The sequence below is a fragment of the Ascaphus truei genome, unplaced genomic scaffold (genome assembly GCF_040206685.1).
Source record: "Ascaphus truei isolate aAscTru1 unplaced genomic scaffold, aAscTru1.hap1 HAP1_SCAFFOLD_464, whole genome shotgun sequence".
Classification (NCBI taxonomy): domain Eukaryota; kingdom Metazoa; phylum Chordata; class Amphibia; order Anura; family Ascaphidae; genus Ascaphus; species Ascaphus truei.
This window is the reverse complement of record NW_027456795.1, coordinates 95,996-107,286: the sequence shown is the minus strand read 5'-3', so window position 1 is coordinate 107,286 and position 11,291 is coordinate 95,996. Positions and strand designations below refer to the sequence as shown.

At 48.3% G+C, this 11,291-nt stretch overlaps 1 protein-coding gene across 1 annotated transcript in view; it reads left to right on the top strand.

The window, feature by feature from the left end:
* The first annotated feature begins 4,287 nt into the window (after window positions 1-4,287).
* Window positions 4,288-11,291, top strand: part of LOC142484914 (protein FAM83C-like) — a 33,069-nt gene continuing 26,065 nt past the window's right edge. The window contains exon 1 of the mRNA XM_075584161.1: window positions 4,288-5,163. Within this exon, the coding sequence (XP_075440276.1) occupies window positions 4,648-5,163 (516 nt within the window). The 5' untranslated portion in view covers window positions 4,288-4,647. The remainder of the gene's footprint in view (window positions 5,164-11,291) is intronic.

Below are 11,291 nucleotides of genomic sequence, written 5' to 3'. Positions count from 1 at the left end.
TGGGCGTCTGTCTCAGATGATGCCGAGCGGTGTCCTGCAGCGTGCAGCGTTGGGGTAACTGTACTTACAGGTGTCCGTTGGCGCTGACCCGTGTCCTGGCGGGTGTCCGGTGGCGTGGCCCTTATGGCGCTGGCCGTGGGAACGTGCGCAGGGGTAGATCGGAAGGTGGCTCCTCACTGTGGGGCAGAGCAGCGGGTGGACTCAGACAGAGAAAAAGGCAGTTAGGTATTGTAAGAGAAGCACTGTTTGTTGCAAGGCTGCTGTGCAGTTTGAGCTACTGGTTGTCTGTGAAAGCTGCAGGCTGTGTGCAGTTGCAGAGGCTGCTCTGTATTTGCTGTGTAAGCTGCTTGCTTGTACCGCAGTAGAGGCTGCCCTATATAGTCGTGGAGTCTGGAGTGGCCGCTCCTGTAAGTGTTTGTAAGGCACAGATATCTTTTCACTATTCTGTAAGCCAGAGGGTCACGTGGTTATGACTTAGCTCAGATAGTGCCAACTCGCCCTCTTTCCTAAGCACGACAAGATCTGTTTCTTTTCTTAGTTTTATTGAGGGAAAACAGGATAAGGTACAGTCTCTTGTGTAGAGGTGTAGGTGTCTCTGTGTGTGCTCAGTATTCAAGGAGGTGAAAAGATACTTCTTCATCACCATTACAGGAATTACAACAGGGTACTCACAAGTCCAGGGAAAATGGTGGAAAGAAAGTGGTGATTCATACTGGGTAATAGAATGGTCTGGGGACAAACCATCTGTGGGCAGAACAGAGGGGGAGAAGCAGACCAGCCCATTTGAGAGGAAAGCTGGGGCTGCCATGACAACTCACAGGAGTGTCTGGGGAAGCTGCAACATGTAACAGAAATGTTGCATCTTAATGCAGCATACTGCTGGGAGAGGGGAACTGGCACTGTGTTTGTGAGCAGAATCTAACACATGCAGCTGGCTCTAATAAGCTGACAAGCAGGGCTGCAATAAAAAAGGGAGGTTAAAACAAAAGTGGAGACAGGGGTATTCCTGTTCCATGACAATCTGTACCACTTTAGGGTACAGATTAATACATTATTATGACAATATTTGGGGGGCATTTCTGGCTTGGTATTGCTGTTGTTTTTTTTTCATTTCAGTTTATTATGTGGATGCGATTGTGTGTTTTTTCATGCTTAATGGTAATAAAATGTTTGCGATTGGTGTTCGTTTGTAGTTAATGTTGTATTATGTTAGCTACTGCGTTTTATGGTTATTTCAGATATTGTTAGAATTTCTTTCTTTCTATTTTACTGTTTAAATTCATTAATGTTGTAGTAATTAATTGTTTTGATTGGTTAGTGTTATTATTCATTTTGAGTTGGCTTAGGAATTAATTGGTTTGATTGGTTAATGGTTTAATTAATTCATTGTTGATGTTGTTATTGCTTGTATTGATTGGATTAGCTGGCTACTGTTTTTATTTAGTGAAGTGTGTTTTTTGGAGTTTAGTTATGTTTTATTATTGTGTGTCTTGTGTATTAATGTATTGTAATTAGGGTGCCCATTGAGTGCTATAGAGGCTTATCACGCCCATATTATTATTATATGGGTATGATGTACCACTATACTACTCAATGGGTACAGTGTGGATATAGTCAGTCAGGGGTGGGTGCTTAGGCCTCCCGGGTTTGTATCGGGTCAGGGTGGGTTAACCCCTTAATGACTATAGCGGTTTGTAACCGCTAAGGTGATTAAGGGGTTAGGGGCCATTAGAATGTCTTCATTATGTACTGTATACTGTATATGCTTTCTTGCTATGGAGGACAGAGGGACCTGCTGTTGTAGTAAGTATAACTGTATTTATTTACTTTATTTTTGTATGCTAAAGCAGTGTTTAATAATAGGCAAATAATCTATTATCCATATCTGGATAATAGTTATTTTGCCCATTACTGTACTGTATGGGTTTGGGCGGAGGGGGGGACGTGTATTGATGTTTATTAAAATATTTATTAATAAACATTTCTTTCATAGTGTAGATGTGCAGGGGGTCTCCGGGAGCTGAACCACGTTGGTTTTATGTCCGGGGACCCCCTGCTTCCAGAGATACAGGCACCTTTATGGGGTGCCGGTATCCCTCTGCATTGAAATGTCCCACGTCACGTGACCGGGACATAAAGGTGCCTGTATCTCAGGAAGCAGGGGGTCCCTGGACCTGAAACCAACACGGTTCAGCTCCGGAGACCCCCTGCACATATACACTATGAAAGAAATGTATATTTAAATAAATAATTTTCGGGCGACATTTCAGCTGTGAGAGGCGGCTCTCTCAGAGCCGCTCTCTCTGCAGCAGAAATGAATCGCCGGTTTAGGCCTTTTCAGAGGCTCGATGCTCTCGCTGGCAGCAACTCGCCCGTTTTGGGAATTTTGCTATCACAGGTAATCGAGCCTTTCTGAATACCGTGATAGCAACACCCAAATAACCGTCATTTTAAATGCCCTGGCGATAATTTTTATCAACCCTCTCTGAATGAGGCCCTATATGTTTCAGCCACACTTCCTGTGATTTGTATTATTTTATATCTGTGTATTTGCTCATTGTCATTCTCATTCACTTATTATGTTTTGTGATTCATTTAGTTTAGTGATTTATTAAATGTTAAGTTTTAACAGGTGTGCACCATTAATGTACTTTATTTGGATGCTCCACTGGATAATTGCCAGTGGATCCACTTAAGGTAATTTATAGTGCACTGTAAGCAGCACATAAGAATTTTTACAGACACAGTCCCTGCCCCGTAGAGCTTACAATCTATGTGTTTAGTGCCTGAGGCACAGGGAAATAAAATGACTTGTCCAAGGAGCTAACACCAGGAATTGAACCAGGTTCCCCTTTCTGTGTCTCAGTATCATTGTGTTCAGTCAGTGCCTTCACTCACTGAGCTGCTCCTCCACTTACTGAGCCACTCATTCACTCAGAGCTGCACCTTCACTCACTGAGCTGCTGCTTCACTCACTGAGCCTCCGCTTCACTCACTGAGTCGCTCCTTCACTCACTAAGCCACTCCTTCACTCACTGAGGCGCTCCTTTACGCATTGAGCCATTCCTTTACGCTTTGAGCCACTCCTTCACACTCTGAGCTGCTTCTTCACTCACTGAGTCGCTCTTTCACTCATTGAGTTGTTACTTCACTGACTGAGCCACTCCTTCACTCACCGAGTCTCACCTTCACTCACTGAGTCTCTCCTTCACTCACTGAGCCACTCCTTCTCTCACTGAGTTGCTCCTTCACTCACTGAGTCACTCCTTCACTCACTGAGCCGCTCCTTCACTCACTGAGCTGCTCCATCACTCACTGAGCTGCTCTTTCACTCACTAAGCCACTCCTTCACTCCCTGAGCTGCTCCATCACTCACTGAGCTGCTCTTTCACTCACTAAGCCATTCCTTCACTCACTGAGCCACTCCTTCACTCACTGAGCCATGCATTCATTCACTGAGTTGCTCCTTCAATTACTAAGCAAATCCTTCACTCACTGAGTCACTCCTTCACTCACTGAGCAACTCCTTCACTCACTGAGCAACTCCTTCACTCACGGAGCCGCTCATTCACTCACTGAGCCGCTCATTCACTCACTCCTTCACTCACTGAGCCACTCTTTCACTCACTGAGCCACTCCTTCACTCACTGAGCCCCTCATTCACTCACTGAGCCACTCCTTCACAATCTGAACAGTGCCTTCCCTCACTGAGCTGTACCTTCACACTCTGAGCCGCTCCTTCACTCACTGAGCCGCTCCTTCAGCTTTTATGTCTGTAAGATGCTTCTTAAATTGAAGTTTGTATAACATTATTGTTTTTTAAGATTGTTTTCTGTGTATTCATATTGTGATTCGAGATTGAGAAATGATAGAAAATATGCAATACAAAAATACTTTAAAAAAAACAATAGTTTAGATCTGTTTATGCCTCAGTGTTTTACATGCTGTATTTTAATCCCATAATGTGCAATATTGTTTATTTTTCTCTAATGAGTATACGTATCATTAGCAACTAAACATTGAAAGAAAAAAAGAAAATAGACAGAGAAAATGTAGAAAGGCAAATTAAGTGATGACGATAACTCAACAATGCCATAGGCACATACTGACTTTAATAATGGTAAGATACACTGTGTGTGTGTATATTCGGGAATATCCATGTATTCCCACCCCCATTGCGCTGTGCTATGGAATAATGACAGGAACTACTGTATTATAAGAAAATGTTTTCATGGAATTCTGCATTGAGTTATTCTATGCGTCAGCCAAGTTTATTTCTAGCCTGCTAGAACAAGTTGCAATGCTTACACCTTAACAATCATTAGACGTGAAGGAAACTCAACAAACCAGTTGGTATCAGTGGGGTAGGGCGTAAGATTACATCGTCAATGAGTTGCGGGACAGAAAAAGGTTTCAAAGGCATGAGGAAGTACAATAGAAACTGACTGAGATCGTGTGGATGTGACTGGGAAATTATTTGGAATCGAGCGTGAAAGAATAAAAGAGCTGTATTTATTCTTAAACTAAACGCCCGCCCAGAGTGCATGAACCTTTTTGGAAGAAAGTCATTTATGATAAAATAGTATAGGAACAAGCAGAGGTTCTGAAATATCTTTTTAGTTGGATCTTGTGGATACATCTTTAGCGATGCTCAATCCGGGGGCAAGGAGAGGACCACAACCATTGGGCAAACTTAAAAGCAGAGTAGAGGAGCTAAAAAATCCCTGGAGACAAAGCTCTCCCCTTGTCCTCGGTTACAATGAATCTGCTCGCCTTGCCACAGATGCGTTGCTGGAACAAGGAGAAGAAGGGTATCTCCAGGTGCTCAATGAAGAAAAGGAGCTGCCATTCCTATCAAGTTTGGACATTGACTTCATATGCAGCAGTGTCAACGTTAATAGAAAATCTGAGGACATTGAGCTGCCTGAAAAGGATAGCGATGGAGCTCACTCTGCATTTGGTGACCATTGCACTTCTGATCTAACATCTGGAACCTACTTCCCTCTAATGTCAGATATTGAAACACCCGTCCTGGAGCTGGGTTGGCCCGAAATTCCACAATCCACAAGCAGCATGAAAACTGAGGTGCAGGTTATTTTTCAAAGGAATAGATCCAACACCATTAAGGATTTGATAAGATCACTCATAAATAAGGCAAACAAGGTAAGTACTGATTTACACCTCAGAGGGACATACAACGCACTGTAGGGGTTGTTTATTTTATGCCTGCATCCAATCATATTATATCTGCAAAGTTTAATACGTACACTGAACGTTTTAACCTTTATGCTGAATAATTTTGTCAGTCTAGCACAAAATGGATTAATGGTATATTGTACCGCTTTACTTTTGTGGAGAGCGTTGATGATCATAATCAAAAGTCCCATAGTGTACCCATTAATATGTGATAGAAATGCCACAGAGTATCATATTTTGCATCAGTACTTATTTACAGGCAATGCTACATACATAATAATACATTCATATCCCATACTCGGCTTTAGAATACACATTTTCTTCATGTAGTCATTGCAGTCATACTGCACACTGTGTAATCATCATACTTTGTTGTGGTGCTGGAAAGTGCCTTATAGAATAGCACTGCTTAGTAAGTTTGGGCCAAAATGCGGCTTTAAGCTACAGATTTTAGCTAAACTAACTATCTTCATGGCGTTACCACCCGCAGACGTACGACTGCAGTGGTCCCGGCACCGGAAGATTAATACTGTGGTGGTCCCACTAGAAAGCTAGGATGGTGGCAGACTGGCTCCGATGCAGCGAACATTTGCTTCTCGGACCGCGGCTCCAGAGAGACTTACTACACCTGTATTGTTCACAAAAACCTATTGTAGTTTGTCTAATCAATTCTTATCAATTTTAATGTTCACTGCTAAATAAATAAAAAAACGGAGTGCAATATTGGCTGTTTGAAAGTTTCAAACTAAAACGTGTAATTACCCGGTTGCTGGAACGGCTGATCAATAAAAAAATCGGAATCAGGCACATGGCGCTAATAGTTATTTCAAATGATTTGCCTGATTCATGTGTTCTTCCTTATTTATGGTGAAACTCAGTGGCCCAGGAGGTTAATGAATCACGGGGGAATATTTTCTCTCTACATGATATCATATTTCACCATTGCTACGCATTGCTAGCTCCTCTGAGTAAAAGTGTTGACTGAAAAGTACAATCCGTGGGTTTTTCATTTCAAAACAGAGCAAACCGCTGCAGAGTGACACTTTTAGCACCCCGCATTGAGCAAGGAAAACAAATCGTCCCAATGTTGGGGGTTAGGTATCAGTCTGCAAAACTGGAGCACAATAAATTGCACCACGGCAAATGATCTTTAAGGGTTTTTTGCATTGATAAATCTGGTGCACTATTTTGCTCCTGTTGCCCTGGTTTTGAAACAATGAGTTGCGGTCAAAGAAAAGTCAGCGGCGCCTGAGACAGTGTCTGCCGACATCGCTCAGCAGGGGGTCCATGCTTCCAAATGGGACACTTCATAGCGTTAGTCCTCCGGTGCCACGACCACCGCTGTCACTTGACAGTGGGTGGCAGTGGCGCCAGAGACAGTTAGGTAACCTACATTTGTAGCCCCAGTTAGTCTGTGTTTCAAAACAAGGAATAGTTGTAATGAAGCACCATTGTCACATTCTTTGTCTCAAACGGGTCTGAAATCCTGTCTTTCCCCATTATCTCTTAGTATAAAATGCTTCCCTGCAGCCAGGGATTCTGGGTAATAACATGTGAATGAACACTCACAGTATATCGCTCTTTACTTTTTATTCATTTTAACACAAACCCTTATAAGCTTATGCCTGCCGTATTACACCGCAAGGTCAGCACAGCCCGGGAAATCCTGTAATAGTTTATGGATCAAAAGTGTACTAATGACAGTGATATGTTTAAGGGATTATATCTAAGTGACTGATGTTTTGTTCTTACTGTAATGGAGCTAATGGGAGGCAACGACGGTAGATAAGCATTTAGATACAGGCTCTAACTGTATTGCCATTATTAGAATGGGATCAGGACAATGCAATAGTATAGGAAGAAATAATACAGGGTGCCACATTTTAATAGAAACCCTCTTTATTAATGACTAGCTGATAAACCCGGCGTTGCCCGTGATTGCTGGGGCAGGGGGCGTGGAGAGGCGGGGAAGGGCAGGGAGGGGGGCAAAGGGCAGGGAGGGGGGCGAAGGGCAGGGAGGGGGGCGAAGGGGGCGAAGGGCAGGGAGGGGGGCGAAGGGCAGGGAGGGGGGCGAAGGGGCAAAGGGCAGGGAGGGGGGCGAGGGGGCAAAGGGCAGGGAGGGGGGCGAGGGGGCAAAGGGCAGGGAGGGGGGCGAGGGGGCAAAGGGCAGGGAGGGGGGCGAGAGGGCAAAGGGCAGGGAGGGGGGCGAGGGGGCAAAGGGCAGGGAGGGGGGCGAGGGGGCAAAGGGCAGGGAGGGGGGCGAGAGGGCAAAGGGCAGGGAGGAGGGCGAGGGGGGCGAAAGGCAGGGAGGGGGGCGAGGGGGGCGAAAGGCAGGGAGGGGGGCGAGGGGGCGAAGGGCAGGGAGAGAGGGGGCGAAGGGCAGGGAGAGAGGGGGCGAAGGGCAGGGAGGGTGCGGGCGAAGGGCAGGGAGGGTGCGGGCAAAGGGCAGGGAGGGTGGGGGCGAAGGGCAGGGAGGGTGGGGGCAAAGGGCAGGGAGGGTGGGGGTGAAGGGCAGGGAGGGTGGGGACGGGGGCGAAGGGCAGGGAGGGTGGGGACGGGGGCGAAGGGCAGGGTGGGTGGGGGCGAAGGGCAGGAAGGGTGGGGGCGAAGGGCAGGAAGGGTGGGGGCAAAAGGCAGGAAGGGTGGGGGCGAAGGGCAGGGAGGGTGGGGGCGAAGGGCAGGGAGGGTGGGGGCAAAGGGCAGGGAGGGTGGGGGCGAAGGGCAGGGAAGGTGGGGGCGAAGGGCAGGGAGGGTGGGGGCGAAGGCCAGGGAGGGTGGGGGGCGAAGGGCAGGGAGGGTGGGGGCGAAGGGCAGGGAGGGTGGGGGCGAAGGACAGGGAAGATGGGGGCGAAGGGCAGGGGGTGTGTGAGTGAAGGGCAGGGCCGGAGGGGGCGAAGGGCAGGGCTGGAGGGGGCGAAGGGCAGGGCCGCAGGGGGTGGGTGTGAAGGGCAGGGCCGGAGGGGGTGGGTGCGAAGGGCAGGGAGGGTGGGAGTGGGTGCGAAGGGCAGGGAGGGTGGGGGTGGGGGCGAAGGGCCTGGCCGGGGGGGGGTGAAGGGCCCGGCCAGGGGGTGAAGGGCTGGCCGGGGGGGGGTTAAGGGCCTGGCCGGGTCGGGTGAAGGGCAGGGCTGGGTGAAGGGCCAGGCCGGGGGGGGTGAAGCGCAGGGCCGGGTGAAGGGCCGGGACGGGGGGTGAAGCACCGGGCCGGGTGACGGGCCGGGGGGGGGGTGAAGGGCCGGGCCAGGGGGGGTGAAGGGCCGGGCCGGGGGGGGGGTGAAGGGCCGGGGGTGAAAGATCCCTTCCCCTGCGGTTACTTACCTCCTCGGGTTCCTCGGCGGTCTCCGTTCCCCCCGGCGAGGCAGAGCTGAGACGCTCAGGTGAGGAGGTGGTGTGGGCAGCCGGCCCGTACAGCTCCCGACTGAGAGAGCCGGAGCATCGCTCGTGGAGATGGTGAGCTGGGGGCACGGCCTCTAGGCCTGAAGGTGAGAGCGGCGAGAGCGTGCTCTGGGGGGGGGGGAGAGGGAGCACCGGGAGAGAGGGTGAGCACCGGGAGAGAGGGTGAGCACCGGGGGAGAGGGTGAGCACCGGGAGAGAGGGTGAGCACCGGGGGAGAGGGTGAGCACCGGGAGAGAGGGTGAGCACCGGGGGAGAGGGTGAGCACCGGGGGAGAGGGTGAGCACCGGGGGAGAGGGTGAGCACTGGGGGAGAGGGTGAGCACCGGGAGAGAGGGTGAGCACCGGGAGAGAGGGTGAGCACCGGGAGAGAGGGTGATGTTGAGGTCCTGCGGAGTGGTGATAGGGGGGGTTCCGTTGTTGCGGGCCAGCCGCCGGGAAGGGCGGGGGGGTCAAGGCCGGGCAGCCGTTAAGGAGGGTGGTGTGTGTGTGTGTGTGTGTGTGTGTGTGTTTGTGTGTGTGTGTCCTTTGGCCCGTCACTCCGCCTCAGGCCAATGAGAGGTGTGTGGGGGCAGGTGGCCCAAGGGAACAATGAGATTTCCCCTAGGGACACCGGACATCCAGACAGACAGGCAGGCAGGCAGGCAGGCAGGCAGGCATACAGTGCTTTCACTAATATAGTATAAGAAAGTCAAAGCAAAACTATTTCTCCTGGCAGGAAGATACCAGAGGTCTTGCCTATCAGGGGCACAGCGTTGAGCTGTTACGATAGTGGTCCAAGAAAATCTTTACCTAGAACATTTTAACATGGGGGGGGGGGTCCCCTTCTGTGGATAACCACTGGGAAACAGGGGGTCATTATTCATTTACCCCTGGAAATACTGCAACTACTTATTCAAATTGGTAAATATTGGCACCATACCCTATTTGGCATCTGTTTTGATGCCCCACTGCTTTTTGGGCCAGGCTAAATATACATGCATTTTATGTAAGGGACCTCCTTCTGTGGATAATCACTGTGAAAAGGTGGCCCAAAGTCATTAAACCTTTGAAACACTTCAGCTACTGTACAGAGACAACTGCCGGTTTTAGACCACTCGCCAAGGAAAATCTGTGGCCATCTCGCAGTAACTCGTGAGATGGTCCACAGAAGGCTGGGACTGCCCATCGGAGGGGACTGCTGAATGGAACAGGGGGAGATGATGAAGGGGGTGGGAGTTGATGATGAAGGGTGCTGGGGGAGATATGTTGTTTTGTGCATTTTTTGTATGTCTGTGGTCTCACCAAATAAACCCCATTTTATTCAACAATGTTGTCCTCTCTATCATGAATATGAACAAAAACAAACAACGTTCTTGTCTGACTAATGACAATTTGGAAGACATTTTGAAGATGTCTACTACAAATATGACCCCGGAATACAACAAGCTTGTTGCTGAAAAGAGGTGTAATACTGTACTTCTCATTAAGTTTTTGAGATGATTAAGAAATTTGTTAATTTGAATTAAAGTATTTTAAATGTAATTTGTTTCAAGTAAACATCGTAAATAAATGTATAATTTTGAATAATAAATGCTGTTTTACCCGTGCGGCCCAAATCTGTTTTCCTTGGACCATTTGGGCCCTTCTCAATTTACAAGTTGTGCAGGCCTGATCTGAGGGATACCACCCACCCAAAATACTGTGATATAGGTGGCTCAAAATCATATAATCCTCAGAAAATAACCTGATTTTCAATAAGACGCTTGGCGAATTAGAAGCTATCTTCAGCCTCGTGCTAACCGGTTACTAACTCCTGAATTCACACCCTAGTTATTGCTAATCAAATACTGTGAAACTTGCTATTTATAAGCATCCTCTACAAAACCCATTCCCAAACTCTAATAGGGCAGGAAAATTACTCTGTGGGAAAAGGGACTGCTCCCCTTTGTCTGGTATCACTGACAGTGTGTGTTCAACAAGAGTTTGCACAGACAGACCCACTCTCTCTCCCCTACCTTTATTGTGAGGAGTCGGGGTAAAGAAAAAACAGGACTGAAACTATATGCAGATATATATTATTTCCTTTGAAGGGCATGTTAGGTACGGGGTGGGGGGGGGGGGGGGCGGGGTTGTAAAGGCTAAATGTGCATGCTGAGATATTTTGGTTACATACAGTACTTCACTTTTTTTTGCCCTGCTGCAACATTTGACATAGTGACACAACTGGGACTATTTCAAACTCTACCGGCTGTGAAACCGGTTTATCAAAGAAAAAATCCAACTGCTTTTGGCCTTAATAAATATAGGGCTATTTTTTTTCATTGGTTTCATAGTTTATGTCTTTGCTTTTTCCTTTTCATCGCTTTCTTTCTATGGAGATAAACGCCATTGATAAATTATTGATTAGTAACAGGCTTGCCAACTTTTCAGTAATTGTCCCCCGTTAGCTCGCCCCAACCACCCGGGCACATTGATGCGATTTACATCATTACGCCCGACCCGCTTCCCTGCCATGCGTCACCATATTAACCCTTTGAGTACCACAGGATGTAGTACCTATGTCATGGGGACCGCCACTCGGGGCAGTGACCACGTCATGACAAGGGTAGGCCCGATAGGCCACTACTGCCGCACAAAGACCACTGACAATTTACTGGAGCAGGAGTAGACGACCCACTCCTCAAGGTCGACCAATAGGGCTTGTGTTAAAGGTATCCCTGCTTC